Raw genomic sequence first — 15797 nt, 5'->3', positions numbered from 1 at the left:
GAAAAAGTAGCAATTTTTTAAAAAAACAACACTCCCTCCAACCCCTCACTTTCTTCATTATTGGTCACCACCAAGTTGTCCCTTTGTAATTGGATCCTTGCTAGAGCCTTCACCCAGAAAAAGTATTGTCTCACTCAGGAACGTCAACCTGTATCCTGTATCCAAGTAAGTTGGATGGGCAGTGTAGAGTCAGCTGCACTGCTGTGGGTCTGGAGTCACAGGTCGACCAGACTAGGTAAAGGAGACAGCTGGGATGTCTGAGTGAATCCTCTCCCACAACGACAGTTTCCTTCCCTAAAAAGGAGCTGAGTGGATCAGATGGGGATTTCTTCCACCCCCAACCCCACCAACAACGGTTTCACTCCAGATTTCTGACCATATTCCAATTCCACTAGCTGCCGCGGCGGGATTCAAACCCGGGAATCCCCAGAATTGGTTTGATAATCCGGTCAATAATGGTACTCGGCTGTCATTCCTTCAATCCCCCTGCGATGGTACGTGAACTTGCTGGTGGCTCCGCAGGTAGGAGGAGCGGGTGAAGGCCTTCCCGCATTCAGGGCAGCTGAAGGGCCTCTCCCATCTGTGGACCCATCGGTGCCTCAGCAGATTGGGGGCCTGGGTAAAGACCTTCCCACACTCAGGGCAAGGAAATGGCCTCTCCCCTGTGTGTACCCGCTGGTGGGTCAGCAAGCTGGAGGACTTGCTGAAGGCCTTCCCGCACACAGTGCAGCTGAAGGACCTGTCCCCCGTGTGGATCCGCTGGTAGGTCAGCAGGTGGGAGGAACGTCTGAAGGCCTTCCCGCAGTCGGTGCAGGGGAACGGCCTCTCCCCGGTGTGACTGCGCCGATGAGTCTCCAGGGCAGACGGGACACGGAAGCCTTTCCCACAGTCACCACACTTCCACAGTTTCTCCACGGCCAACGCTTCAGCTGCACACAAACGCGTGAGGAGCCTCTCCCCACCTTGAATTCCTCTTCCCAGGCCGTATAGCTGTTTCAGTCTCCACACTCAGTGCACCATCCCACTCTCTCTCTCCCCCTCTGTTCTCACCCCGCTCTAATTCCCCTGAAGGTGCTGATTCAGGATCTTACAGGGGCAGAAAAAGCAAAAACATCAAGACTGACATCTCTCTGCATTTTGGATACCTCCCCCTGAAAGTTAATATCTGTCATCACCTTTTGTTACGATGCGGCGCACATTCAGACACACCATGTATCGTTTCAGGTTTGGGGACATGAGGATCCAGTTTCGATTGTTGGTCCATTGGTGACGCTGTTGCTTGGTGACGGTGAGGCTCCCCCGGCCCCGCCCATCCCCCCCCCGGCCCCGCCCATCCCCACGTGCAGACGCCACGCGGGGGCGAAGGCGGTTGGGAGGAGAAGTCGCTCGAGCGAGGAAGCAGCGGGAGGGCGGCCGTTAGGAAAATGGCGCCGTGCGGGCCCCGGGGGCAGACACCCGTCACTAGGCTTGTGATTTTTACCATCAGTGTTTGTTTTTAATTCCTTGTACTTTTCACCCTTGTGGACTAATCTAATTTATAAATTAAGGTAGATTCGCTGTGCTAAATTACCCATAGTGCCCTGGGATGGGCAGGTTAGAGTGGATTGGCTATGCTAAATTACCCATAGTGCACTGGGATGGGTAGGTTAGGGTGGATTGGCCATGCTAAATTACCCATAGTGCCCTGGATGTGCAGGTTAGGGTGGATTGGCTATGCTAAATTACCCATAGTGCACTGGATGGGCAAATTGGCTATGCTAAATTACCCATAGTGCCTTGGGAGTGGTACGTTAGGGTAGATTGGCTATGCTAAATTACCCATAGTGCCTTGGGAGTGGTACGTTAGGGTGGATTGGCTATGCTAAATTACCCATAGTGCCCTGGATGTGCAGGTTAGGGTGGATGAGCCATAGGAAATACAGAGTAAAGGGTTGGGTATGGGTGAGATGCTTTTCAGAATGCCAGTGTGGAATAGATGGGCCGAATGGCCTGCTTCCACATTGTCGGGATTCTCTGACTCTCCCCCCCCAAAAAAGGAGAATTTTATCGGTATCTATCTTGTCAAGCTGCTTTCAGAATTCTACTGGTTTCAATAAGATCGCTTCCGGTTCGTAGAGGCATACAGCACAGAAACAGACCCTTCGGTCCAACTCGACCATGCTGACCAGGTTTCCCAAACTAAACCAGTCCCACTTGCCTGCATTTCGTCCATATCCCTCTAAACCTTTCTATTCATGCACCCATCTGAATGTTGTTTAAATGTTGTAATTGTACCTGCATCTACCACTTCCTCAGCAAGTTCATTCCACACACAAACCACCCTCTGTCAAAACGTTGCCCCTTGCGTTCCTTTTAAACCTCTCTCCTCTCACCTTGAAAGAATATGCCCCCTAGTTTTGAGCTCCCCGACGTGAAGGAAGAACTCTTTGATATTCAGTCCTGGCAATGTCCTGGTAAATCTTGACCAAACCCTCTCTAATAGTCTTCTTCCTATTACAGGGGCACCAGAACTGTACCCAGTACTCTAAACCACTGTCTACCAGTGATATAACTTTCAAAGAACTATGTACCTAACCCCCGCCTCACCCCATGTCTCAGGTTTGGAGAGATAAGGGCCGGGTGATGGAAGGTGGGACTAGATTGGGTTGGGATATCTGGTCGCTGTGGATAGATTGGACCAAAGTGTCTGTTTCCATGCTGTATATCTCTATGACTCTATGTCTCTCTCTTTTACAAGATGACCCAGGGTCCCACAATTAACTGCACTTCCTTGTTTTAGTAAAACATAAACCCTTGCATTCATACCTGTCTCATACACACATACACCAAGCCTCTCACAGACTTATACTCCATCACACTCACACTTTACCAAACATGCACGCACACCCACACACACAAACTATGAGGTGAATTTGTATTGGCAGAATTATATTTGCAGATACATTCAATTTTGCTCAAAAAAGCGCAGAGTCTGTAAGCAGTCAATCCATGTAATATTTTATAAATTCCTACTTGGGAAATAGGATCCCAACCTTGAATCAGATTGGTTCTGACAGACTCGAACCTCACACCTTTAAGGCATTGTCTGAGCTGAGATGTGACTTTTTTAAAAAAAATAAAAACCTTAAATCATCTCAAGAACATGATTTGAAAGATGTTCAATGATTTACATTCGAACAAACCGAAACCTGCAACCCGTTCTAAAAGATGAAAGACTTAACAGCAATTTAGGTTTGTTCAATATATCTATGACAGTGATCTTTTGCTATAAAATGTAACGTCTTTCGATCCTGCTCCACAGCTACCCAATGAAGGAGCAGCACTCCAAAAGCTGGTGCTTTCAAATAAACTTGGTGTTGAGAGTTTTAAATTTTATCCATCCCAGTCCAAAACCGGCACCTCCACATCTGGTGAACACAGCCCAAACGTCCCAGTGCTGCCAGGAAACTTTACAAAGCTGATGAAATGACGCAGTACCTGCACTCGGGAAAATTTACAATTTCTAATGATACTAGCTCCTCATTCACTGCTCTATCTGATACACGACATTGGAAACTCAGTGCAGGAGGCTGAAAGAAATGAGCAGCTTTAAAACAAAAAACCCCTTGGTGCTCAAAGCCTTCAATGAGAGTCTGAGCCCGGCAGTAAGTTCAGGTAACCTTTATTGCAACCCAACTTTGTTACAGCTTCAGATCCCCCCAGCAAAAAGGCAGAGAAAAAGTAGCTACTTTTCAAACAGCTCAAGACCGAAGTGCGCACACCTCCCCCCAACAACCACACTTTCCTTAGTATTGGTCACCACCAAGTTGTCCCTTTGTAATTGGATCCTTGGTACAGCCTTAACCTTTGGGAAGTATTGCCTCACTCAGTAATTTCAACCCGTATCCTGTATTCCAAGTAAGTTGGATGGGCAGTGTCGAGTCAACCACACCGCTGTGGGTCTGGAGTCACGTGTAGGCCAGCCTGGGTAAAGGATGCAGCTGGAACGACTGAGTGAATCCTTTCCCACAACGGCAGTTTCCTCCCCTAAAAAGGATGTGAGTGAATCAGATAGGGGTTTTTGCTCCACCCACCCCCTCCCCCCCCCCAACAAAAAATGGTTTCATCGTTAGATTCTGAACTGCAGTTTCTGAACAAATTCCAATTCCGCCATCTGCCGCGGCCGGATTCGAACCCAGCAGCCCCGAAACTGGGTCGATAGTCCAGTTGATAATGGCACTCGGCTGTGGCTGCTTCAGTGCGTCCACAGTTGGGAGGAGCAGGTGAAGCCCTTCCTGCACTGAGAGAGTAGGTGAACGGCCTCTCCCCGGTGTGGAGCCACTGGTGGGTCAGCAGCTTAATCGAGCAGGTGAACCCCTTCCTGCACCAGGGGCCCCCTGAAGGGCCTCTCCCCCTAGTGGAGCTGCTCGTGCCTCCGCAGGCTGCTCACCTGACAGAACCCCTCCCCACACTCGGGGCAGCTGAAGGGCCTCTCCCCCCGTGTGGACCTGCTGGTGCCTCAGCAGGTTGGAGGCCTGGGTAAAGGTCTTCCTGCACTTGGGGCAGCTGAAGGGCCTCTCCCCCGTGTGGACCCGCTGGTGGGTCAGCAGGTTGGAGGAACTGCTGAAGGCCTTCCTGCAGACAGGACAGGGGAATGGCCTCTCCCCCGTGTGGACCCGCCGGTGGGTCAGCAGGTTGGAGGAATTGCTGAAGGCCTTCCCACACTCGGTGCAGGGGAACGGCCTCTTCCCCATGTGGACCCACTGGTGCCTCAGCAGGGCAGAGGCCTGGGTAAAGGCCTTCCCGCACTTGGAACATCTGAACAGCCTCTCCCCCGTGTGGACCCGCCGGTGGGTCAGCAGGGCAGAGGAATCGCTGAAGGCCTTCCCGCACTCGGGGCAGCTGAAGGGCCTCTCCCTGGTGTGAATCCGCTGGTGCCTCAGCAGGGTGGAGGAATCGCTGAAGGCCTTCCCGCAGACATAGCAGGAGAACGGCTTCTCCCCGGTGTGGCTGCGCCGATGCGTCTCCAGGACAGACGGGACATGGAAACCTTTCCCGCAGTCGCCACACTTCCACGGTTTCTCCACGGGGCAGGATTCCTCGGGTCTCTCCATGGCCGAAGCTTCAGTTACACACAACTGCGTGTGGAGCCCCTCCCCATCGTGAATTCCCCTTCCCAGGCCGTATAACTGTTTCAGGCTCCACGGTCAGTGCACTGCAACAGTGGGGTCTCTCATCCAGTCCCACTGACGCTGAAAACATCCTCAAACAGGAACCAAAAAGCTTTGCTCCTTCTCACACAATCACAGTTGGAAAATTGTTGTCGTCCCGATGGATTGAGTGACTGTCAGACATTGATGTCAAAGTGAGGACTGCAGACAATGGAGAGCCCTTCAATCTGTTGATTTTGAAACTTCTGTCTTCAGATCGTCCAATACTCTGTTAAAAAGAGATTACAAAAGTGATCATTGTCAGTGCAGGGTAGAAATTCAGAACTAGGAATTCAACTTACTGCGGAATATTCTTTTCTTTTCTAATTCCACAAAATTGAAAGCACCATCCCCCTCTGTTCTCACTCCGCTCTAACTAACTCCCCTGAAGATGCTGATTCAGGATCTTACAGGGGCAGAAAAGCAAAAACTGTCAAGACTAACATCAAGAAAAATCCACCTGAAAGTGAATATCTTTCACAACACTGGGATACTGCGGAGAGTGAGCAGGTCTGCCCCTCAGGTCCCTTTTAAATCATTCCCCTCTCAGCTCAAACATATGCCCTCTAGTTCTGGACTCCCATACCCAGGGGAAAAGACCTTGGATATTCACCCAATCCATGCCCCTTATGAACATTCATCAGACAATAGACAATAGGTGCATGAGTAGGCCATTCTGCCCTTCGAGCCAGCACCACCATGGCTGATCATCCACAATCAGTATCCTGTTCCTGCCTTATCCCCATAACCCTTGATCCCACTATCCAACTCTTTCTTGAAAGTATCCAGAGTCTTGGCCTCCACTGCCCTCTGGGGAAGAGCATTCCATATACCCACCACTCTCTGGGTGAAGAAGTTTCTCTTCAACTCTGTTCTAAATGGCCTACCCCTTATATCTAAACTGTGCCCTCTGGTTCGGCACTCCCCCATCAGCAGAAACATGCTTCCTGCCTCCCGAGTGTCCAATCCTTTAATAATCTTATACGTCTCAATCAGATCCCCTCTCAGCCTTCCAAACTCAAGGGTACACAAGCCCAGTCGCTCCAATCTTTCAGCGTAAGATAGTCCCGCCATTCTGGGAATTGACTTTGTGAACCTATCTTGCATTCCCTCAATAGCCAGATTGTCTTTCCTCAAAATTTGGAGACCAAAACTGCACACAGTACTCCAGGTCCAGTCTCACCAGGTACAGCTGCAGAAGGACCTCTTTGCTTCTATACTCAATTCCTCTTGTTATGAAGGCCAGCATGCTATTAGCTTTCTTCACTGCCTGCTGTACCTGCATGCTTACTTTCATTGACTGATGTACAAGAACACCTAGATCCCCTTTACCTAACTTGACTCCATTTAGGTAGCAATCTGCCTTCCTGTTCTTGCCACCAAAATGGATAACCACACATTTATCCACATTAAACAGCATCTGCCATGCATCTATCCACTCACCGAGCCTATCCAGGTCACCCTGTATTCTCCTAACATCCTCCTCACATTTCACCCTGCCACCCAGCTTTGTGTCATCAGCAAATTTGCTAATATTACTTTTAATACCTTCATCTATATCGTTAATGTACATTGTAAAAAGCTGCGGTCCCAGCACTGATCCCTGCGGTACCCCACTGGTCACCGCCTGCCATTCCGAAATGGAGCCGTTTATCACTACTCTTTGTTTCCTGTCAGCCAACCAATTTTTAATCCATGTCAGTATTTTGCCCTCAATACCATGTGCCCTAATTTTGCTCACTAACCTCCTAAGTGGGACTTTATCAAAGGCTTTCTGAAAGTCCAGGTATACTACATCCACTGGATCTCCCTTGTCCACATCCTCAAAAAATTCCAGAAGATTAGTCAAGCATGATTTCCCCTTCATAAATCCATGCTGACTCTGACCTATCCTGTTACTGCTATCCAGATATGTCATAATTTCGTCCTTTATAATTGACTTCAGCATTTTTCCCACCACTATAATCCTCTGTTTTCTCTCTCCCTCCTTTCTTAAAAAGTGGGACAACATTAGCCACCCTCCAATCTGCAGGAACTGATCCTGAATTTATAGAACATTGGAAAATGATCACCAATGCATCCACGATTTCTAGAGCCACCTCCTTCAGTACCCTGTGATGCAGACTATCAGGTCCCGGGGTCATATTGGCCTTCAGACCTAACAGTCTCTCCAGCACCATTTCCTGCCTAATTCAAATTCCCTTCAGTTCAGGTCCTTCAGCCACTATTACATCTGGGAGATTAGATCTGTCTTCACTGGGGAAGACACGAGCAAAGTACCAATTCAACTCTTCTGCCATTTCTTTGTTCCTCGCAATAAATTCATTTGTTTCTGTCTTCAAGGGCCCAATTTTAGTCTTAATCATTTTTTTTTCTTTTCACATACCTAAAAAAAGCCTTTACTATCCTCCTTTACAATTTTGGCCAGTTTACCTTCGTACCTGATTTGTTCTTCGCATATTTCCTTTTTAGTTATCCTCTGTTGTTCTTTACAAGCTTCCCAGTCCTCCGATTTCCCACTCATCTTTGCTATGTTATACTTTTTCCCTTTTGTCTTTATATGGTCCTTAACTTCCCTCATCAGCCACAGCCACCCCTGCCTCTCCTTAGGATCTTTCTTCCTTTCTGGAATGAACTGGTCCTGCATCTTCTGCATTATACCCAGAGATACCTGCCATTGTTCCTCCACTGCCATCCCTGCGAGGGGATTGCACCATTGAACATTGGCCAGCTCCTCCCTCGTACCTCCATAGTTTCCCTTATTCAACTGAAATATTGTCACTTCCGATTCTACCCTCTCCCTTTCAAACTGCAGATTAAAGTTTATTGTATTGTGGTCACTACCTCCTAATGCCTCTTTTACTTCGGGATTCCTGATCAAATCCGGTTCGATGCACAACATCTGGTCGGCTCCAGCACAAGCTGTTCTAAGAATCCATCTCGGAGACACTCCACAAACTCCCTTTCTTGGGGTCCAGTACCATCCTGATTCTCCCAGTCTACCTGCATGTTGAAATCCCCCCATAACAATGTACTAATATCTTTGCGACAGGCCAATTTCAGCTCCTTATTCAACTTACACACTACATCCAGGCTACTGTTTGGGGGCCTGTAGATAACTCCCATTATGGTCTTTCTACCCTTCGAATTTCTCAGTTCGAGCCATACTGACTCTCCAACCCCTGATTCTAGGTCCCCCCGTGCAAGGGACTGAATATCATTCCTTACCAACAGGGCCACCCCACCCCCCTCTGCCAGTTAGTCTGTCCTTACGATAGCACGTATACCTTTGGAATATTCATTTCCCAGGCTCTATCCACTTGAAGCCACATCTCAGTTATCCCCACATCATCATAACTGCCAATTTCCAAATGAGCCTCAAGTTCCTCCACCTTATTGCTAATGCTTGGTGCATTCATATTTTTAATTTGTTACTCCCCTCACCCTTCCCATCAATCCCTATTTCACTTGACCTTACGGCATGATCCTTTTCTTTTGAGTTTTCTGCTCCATTGATTCCGTTGTCTTTCTTGACTTCTCTTGTTCTAACTTTCTTCTTAAACTTCCGGTTTGTCCCCTCCCCCCACTATTTAGTTTAAATGCAGCTGTGTTGCAGTGGACAACCTACCTGCCAGAATGCTGGTCCCCCACCTATTAAGGTGCAACCCGCCCCTCTTGTATAATTTATCCTTCCCGCTAAACGTCAGCCTCTTATGCGCCAGGGAAAATATCCTGGCCTATTCAGCCTCCCCCTGTAGCTCAAACCCTCCAACCCTGGCAACAGCCTTGTAAATCTTTTCCAACTCCTTTCAAAGTTTCACAACATCTTTCCTCTAGCAGGGAGACCAGAACTGAATGCAGTATTCCAAAAGTGGTCTCACCAATGTCCTGTACAGCTGCAACATGACCTCCCAACCCCTTTACTCAATGTTCTGACCAATAAAGGAAAGCATCCCAAACACTTTCTTCACTATCTTCCCGAGACTCCGATCTCGAGGAACAATGAACCTGCACTCCAAGGTCTCTTTGTTCTCCAACTTAACATTTGGAGAAGTACATGAATAGGAAAGGTTCGGAGGGATATGGACCAATCTAGGTGGGACTAGCTTAGTTTCTGAATATAGTCAGCATGGACTCGTTGGACTGAAGGGTCTGTTTCTGTGCTGTCTGACTAACTATTCTGTACTGGTCTTGAAATCATTTCCTTGCCTTCCCCCACAAACATCCACTTCTTTGTTGGTCAAAAATCAGATGAACTCAGCCTTGAATATATTCAATGACCCCCTAACTGCAGGGAGACATCCCCACTTCCGATCTGAATTCCTCTTGCTAATACACCACTTGCCTTGGTGACTGCTTGCTGCACCTGTCTGACAACTGGCAGTGACTGGTGTAGGAGGACGCTGAGGCCCCTTTGCACATCCACACATCATTCCTGATGAAGGGCTGGTGCCCGAAACATCAACTCTCCTGCTCCTCGGATGATGTCAGAGCAGCTGTGCTTTTCCAGCACCACACTTTTCGACTCTGATCTCCAGCATCGGAAATTCACCTCCTTTCTGCGTTTCTTTCCCCCCACAGTAAAGGCTGTAACTTTACATTGTGGCACTCCATTTGCCATGTGTTTGCCAATGGTGGTCTTCTCGACATGGGGGACCCTGAGCATAAACTTGGGGAACGGTTCACCGAGCATCGCAGCTGGGTCCACAGAAGCCGACTGGACCTCCCAGTCACCACCCATTTTAATTCCCCTTCCCAATATGACCATCTTTGGCCTCTTCCATTGTCACAACAAAGCACACTGCAAATTGGAGGAACAACCCACCTTCTGCCCGGGCAGCCTGCAGCCCTGAGGATCAACACAGAGTTCTCCAATTTCAAATCACCTCCCTTCACCACTCTGGAAAAAGGGGGTGAGAAAAGAGAGTACCGTACTCAGAGATGTTGGACAAGGGAAGGGCATTGCGGTCTGGGGTGAAGCTTAATCTTCATTCAGAGAGAGAGAGAGGAGCAGGAGCTTCAGAAGCTCATGGTCCAACTTCTGTATTTAGACAATGGGGGGGGCTCTGATAGGCAGGAGGACAATTCCAACTCTGGACTCCTCCCGTGGGTAAAACTTGTATGTCTGATGATCTTGCTCTATGGGTTATTGACTGTGTACATTATGCAACTCACGGTGGTGCCCGTTCGGTCACTGACTTTCTCCTGACGGCTTGGTGGCGTCCCCCGCCTCCAACAACGAGCTCAAAGGGTTAGCGGCCGGTGTCTTATTTGTCAGGAACATAACCCCGGAAAAGGCTTGCCTTGTACTCCGGGTAGAACTCCCTTGGCAGAGGGTCCCTTTGAGACACTTCAACTGGACTTCATTCAGTTGCAGAAATGTCAGTGCTATAAATATGTTTCGCTTATTGTTGATGTCTTTTCTAAGTGGATTGAAGCCTACCCTACTCCTAACACTACTGCTGAGACTGTGGTGAAGATTTTGCTTAAGGAAATGACTCCCCCGCTTCGGTATACCTGCGTGCATTCGCTCGGACAATGGACCGCACTTTGTTGGTAATAGTAATGAAGAACTCTCGATAAAGTACAGATTTGAGAAGGCCTAAGGAATTCCTTATGAACTTGTAAGCCTCTCTTGGCTCATCCCGGAGATCGTACCTTTGGTAGTCTGGAATTTTAAAAAAAGCTCTTGCAGACAGTTTTAGTTTAATTTTAATCATCCCCTTCATGTAACAGTGATGCTATTAGTACAACCTAACACTGATACCTATAAGCCAGGCTAACTGGATTCTAATAACCCAGGAGAGTAGGACATTGTTCTCCCTTCAAGAGCCCTGGCAGGCTACTCTGTTGTACTATCACAAACAGACTATCTTTATCCACAAGTTTGCAAAGGCTATACTGTCACAAACACAAAAAAGTTAACAAAAGCACTGCATGTTCTGAACTAGACAGATAATAGTGAAGGACAATAATTCAAGGGAGAAGTCAATTGATAGCGAGTTTCATTTTGAGGTCAGAATCAAACATTGTTATTAATTTCACAAAGGGACAGCCGTGAATGTTATCACTCGGTGTCCTGTTTATACAGGTTCACTGATGTTCAGGCAAACGTTCTTAATTGTCTTACTCTCCCTGCCTATTTTCTATTGTGCAGCAAATGTGTTATATTATTCAAAATTAAACATTTTAGTCAAATGGTTAAGGATAGGTTTTCCTCCTGCCACCTGTTTGCTGAGGTCTTTTAACTCTACTGCCGGGTCATATGAGAATTGCTTTAATGGTACCAGCTATGGGTGTGCAATTGTTCATGTTCTACATAACATCTCCTGCCTATTTGAGACTTGTCTCACCCACTCGTGTAAGACAAAGGGGCCATATACCTCCTGCCCGTATAGACAAACAGCTTGTGTTCCACTGGCTGGGATACAGCAGGCCTTACGCGGCATAAGTAACTATACCCATCTCCATGTAGGGACCCAGGACAGAATCCTTCCCTTTATGGGGTCCTTTTTCTTTTCAGAATCTCATACTGTCACCAAGACCGCTTGCAATTGAGTTAAGGGAGAGCTTAATGGGAACAGAATTCTGAGGACCACTGTCTACCAGATGTACAGCACAGAAACAGGCCCTTTGGTCCAACTTGTCCATGTTGGCAAGATATCCTAAATCTATCTGGTCCCATTTGCCAACACTTGGCCCATATCCCTGTAAAACCCTTCCTAGTCATATATACATCCAGATGCCTTTTAAATGTTGTAATTGTACCAGCCTCCACCACTTCCTCTGGCAGCTCATTCCTTAGATGCACTGCCCTCAATATAGGAATTGCCCCAAAGGTCCCTTTTAAATCTTCCCCCCACTCTCACCCTAAACCTGTAGTTCTGGACTCACCCATCCCAGGGAAAACACCTTGTCTTTTTACCCTATCCATGCCCCTCATGATTTTATAGAAATCTGTAGGGTTACCCCTCAGCCTCTAGCACTCCAAGGAAAACAGCCCAACCCTGTTCAGCTCAAACCCTGACAACATCCTTGTCAATCTTTTCTGAATCCTTTCAGGTTTCACAACATCCTTCCTCTAGCAGAGAGACCAGAACTGCACACAACATTCCAAAAGTGGCCTAACCAATGTCTGGTGCAGCTACAACATAACTTCCCAACTCATCTACTCAATTAAAAGGATTGAGAAAGTTCTCAAAACCCACAAAAGACACTGGAGGAACTTTTGCGGGTCAGCTTGGAACATCAGGGCGGGGGGATGGGAATGAGGGAAGGAAGCTGAATGTGCTGGAGCCAAGGTGGAGGAAGAACAGAGGATGCAAAACCGGCTTGAAGCTGCAATGAGGAATATTGCATGTGCTGTACTTGTACCTGTTGCAGTTACTGGTGGGAATCGGGTGCATTTTAAACATCAAAACAGAAAAGATATCCAGCCCTCCCCCTTCCCAATCTCTATCCTTCAGTCCCTCCTCACCCGGGTAACTAAGACACATACCTGAGTTTGTGGAGACTGCTCCCTCCCTGGATTCACTCCAGTTGCTCCAAGGGAACAGACTTCCCCGCCTCCCCGGCCCTCCCAGGATGAGGGGATGCGCAGAGGGAGGGAGTGTCACTCAAACTGACGGGGCCACTTCCGCATTCTGACGTCATTAAAGGGGCGGGGTAAGGTGACAGTGAAGGGGGCGGGGCGAGGTGGACAGCGGGGCCCCCTCACTGCACCTGCGCGGCCCTGCAGCAGAAGGGGAGGAGAATCCCTTCCCTTCAGGGAATCCCCACAGTGTGGAAGCAGGCCACACTGCCCCACTGACCCTCCCAAGGGTAACCCATTCCCTCACCCCCACTGCTCTACATTTAACCCTGAATAATACACCGAACCTGCACATCCCTGGATATTATGCGGAATTTGGCATAACCAATCTACCCGAACCTGCACATCCCTGGGCACTATGGGTAATTTAGCATGGCCAATCTACCTTAACCTGCACATCCCTGGGCACTATGGGTAATTTAGCACGGCCAATCCACCCTAATGTGCACATCTCTGGGCACTAGGGGTAATTTAGCATGACCAATCCACCCAAACCTGCACATCCCTGGGCACTATGGGTAATTTAGCACGGCCAATCCACCCTAACCTGCACATCCCTGGGCACAATGGGTAATTTAGCATGACCAATCCACCCGAACCTGCACATCTCTGGGCACTATGGGTAATTTAGCATGACCAATCCACCCTAATGTGCACATCTCTGGGCACTATGGGTAATTTAGCATGACCAATCCACCCGAACCTGCACATCTCTGGGCACTATGGGTAATTTAGCATGACCAATCCACCCGAACCTGCACATCCCTGGGCACTATGGGTAATTTAGCAGGACCGATCCACCCTGATGTGCACATCTCTGGGCACAATGGGTGATTTAACATGGTCAACCCACCCTAATCTGGACAAAGTTAAAAACCACACAACGCCAGGTTTTGTCCAACAGGCTTCTTTGGAACCAGTAGCTTTCGGAGTGCTGCTCCTCCATCAGGTGGTTGTGGAGAATAATATCATAAGACACAGAATTTATAGCAAAACATTCCCGTGTCCTGCCACTGAAATGATATATTGAACAAACCTGGGATTGTTAAGTTTTTATCTTTTCGAATGGGTTGCAGGTATCATGACATCTTCTAGTCTGTCACCTTCTCAAGATAACTCAAGGTTTCATAGCAAAATGTGACATCTCAGCTCAGACAATGCAGTAAAGGTGTGAGGTCAGAGTCTTCTGTGTCCCGATCTTGGGTCAGACTGATTCTATTTCCAAAGTGGAATTCAGAAAATATTGCACGTATTGAGTGCCTGCAGATTTTGCATTTTTTGAGCAAAATAGAATGTATCTGCAAATATAATTCTGCAGATACACATTCACTGGCATGGACTTCTATGTGTGTGTATGTGCATGAGGGAGAGAAAAAGTCTAAATCAGTGCTGTCTATCTCTATGCGTATTTGATAACAGATGCTTTATTTCTAGTGATGTAAATCCAAGCTGCATACGAATAGTTAAATGTAAGCGAGAGAGAGAATTCCTCAAGTTGGGCATGAGGACAAACCTGTGAGATCCCTCCTTCTGGTTTTCTTCCTCATAAACATACAGTAAACACAAGCATGTATTTATTTCTCATTTTGTTTCATTTTTCTTGTTTAATTCCCTGCGATGATGTGGGAGTAAATTGTTAGATTTGGGTCAGCCATTTTGTCACATATTAAAGCCTGGAAACCATTTTGAATCTCAGCTTAGTGCCTGCTTGCTAAAGCTTGTGTTTCCCAGGCTCAGCGGAGACGGTTGGCCTTGCAGCTTTACTGCTTCCTGATAAACAAATTCTTTTCTGACATGGGGCTTTATTTCCACCCCCCACAGTTGGCGAGTCAGGCAGGAGATACCCTGGTCCTCTCAGGTCACCGGCCGATATCCTTTGAGAGATGAAATATAGAGGGTGGTTGCTGCTCTTGTTGTGTCCAAAATAAAGAGGAAAGCTGGCCAGGGACAAAAATGCTGTTCGAAATGTTGATACAATTCTCCCTACTCAGCCACAAGATACTAGTGAGAGAACTCAACAGGGTCCTAGCGTCTGGACGTAATGTTACTGAGAGCACTTGTGCTTTACAAAGTTAGTAATAATGAATTTGCTTGCCCCAGGGTTTTGAGAGGTGAAACCCTATTTGAGAAGCCCTGGACCCACACTGAGGTCCGTGCCATCCTTCAAGATGCCCCCGATCTGTTCGAGTGCCCAATATTAGTTTTAAATGGGGAGTAGAAATCTGCAGTAAGTATAATTGCTCACTTCAAGATGTCCTGACTTGAATGAATTCGACATACAGGACACATTGGGGCAACTATGAAAGACTCCGTTGTACTTCCCCCGAGTTGTGGACTCATGCAGAGACATGAACAACTTGCTTTGGAAATAGTGTTCAACTTACAAATGGAACAGCTGAGAGGGATTTAGAGTTTGCACACTTGGCTAAGCAGCAATGTGTCAGGATTTATGAGGCTCAACTCCCTAACTTGGGCTGTTTTGGAATGTGAGTGCCTCATTACCCTTGGAAGGAAGGAATAATCAAAGCTGACAAACTGAGACATGTAGAAAGTTGAAGAGTGTTACACAGAGAGAGAGAGGGGCGCAGGCAGAGAGAGTGTGTTTGTTAACCACCTCCTTGCCTGGTCAGCCTTTTTCCCTGTCGACAACTTGCTTTTATAGAATCACCTCACGTACATTGTTATGAATATTGTCGAATAAGAGTAGATGTATTTAGTAGATGAATCAAAACCATCCCAATGGCTGAAACAGCGGACACTCTCGTGTTGGACAAGTGGGAAATAATTGCATCAGTGAACCAAAACTCTTCAGAGTTTACATTCACGGGAACGCCAAGCCTCAGCATTAGGACCGGGGCATATTGGGGCTGAGATGGAAAGGCCCGTTCCTAGTCCCTGCTGGGGTTCCCCGGTCAACAGTCAAGGTCATGGGGAGGCCGCATGGACACACACAACACAATGAAAACGAGCGCCACCTCCTGGAGGAACACCAGAAGACCCCCGTCAGAGACACATCT

The 15797-nt window shown here is 47.7% G+C and overlaps 1 protein-coding gene across 1 annotated transcript; it reads right to left on the bottom strand.

The window, feature by feature from the left end:
* Positions 1-4105: 4105 nt before the first annotated feature.
* On the bottom strand, positions 4106-12795 carry LOC140460772 (uncharacterized). The gene is made up of 2 exons (XM_072555450.1): positions 12688-12795; positions 4106-5418 (listed from the first exon to the last, which is right to left on the bottom strand). The coding sequence occupies exon 2, from the start codon at positions 5091-5093 to the stop codon at positions 4329-4331; it is 765 nt and encodes a 254-aa protein (XP_072411551.1). The 5' UTR covers positions 5094-5418; positions 12688-12795; the 3' UTR covers positions 4106-4328.
* Positions 12796-15797: the final 3002 nt, after the last annotated feature.

This window comes from Chiloscyllium punctatum, chromosome 36, assembly GCF_047496795.1.
Source record: "Chiloscyllium punctatum isolate Juve2018m chromosome 36, sChiPun1.3, whole genome shotgun sequence".
Classification (NCBI taxonomy): domain Eukaryota; kingdom Metazoa; phylum Chordata; class Chondrichthyes; order Orectolobiformes; family Hemiscylliidae; genus Chiloscyllium; species Chiloscyllium punctatum.
The sequence above is the reverse complement of the archived record's forward strand: the minus strand, read 5'-3'. Positions and strand labels throughout refer to the sequence as shown.

Excerpts from the sequence above, each read along its gene's own strand:
- LOC140460772 (XM_072555450.1), bottom strand. The coding sequence starts at position 5,093 with ATGGAGAGACCCGAGGAATCCTGCCCCGTGGAGAAACCGTGGAAGTGT.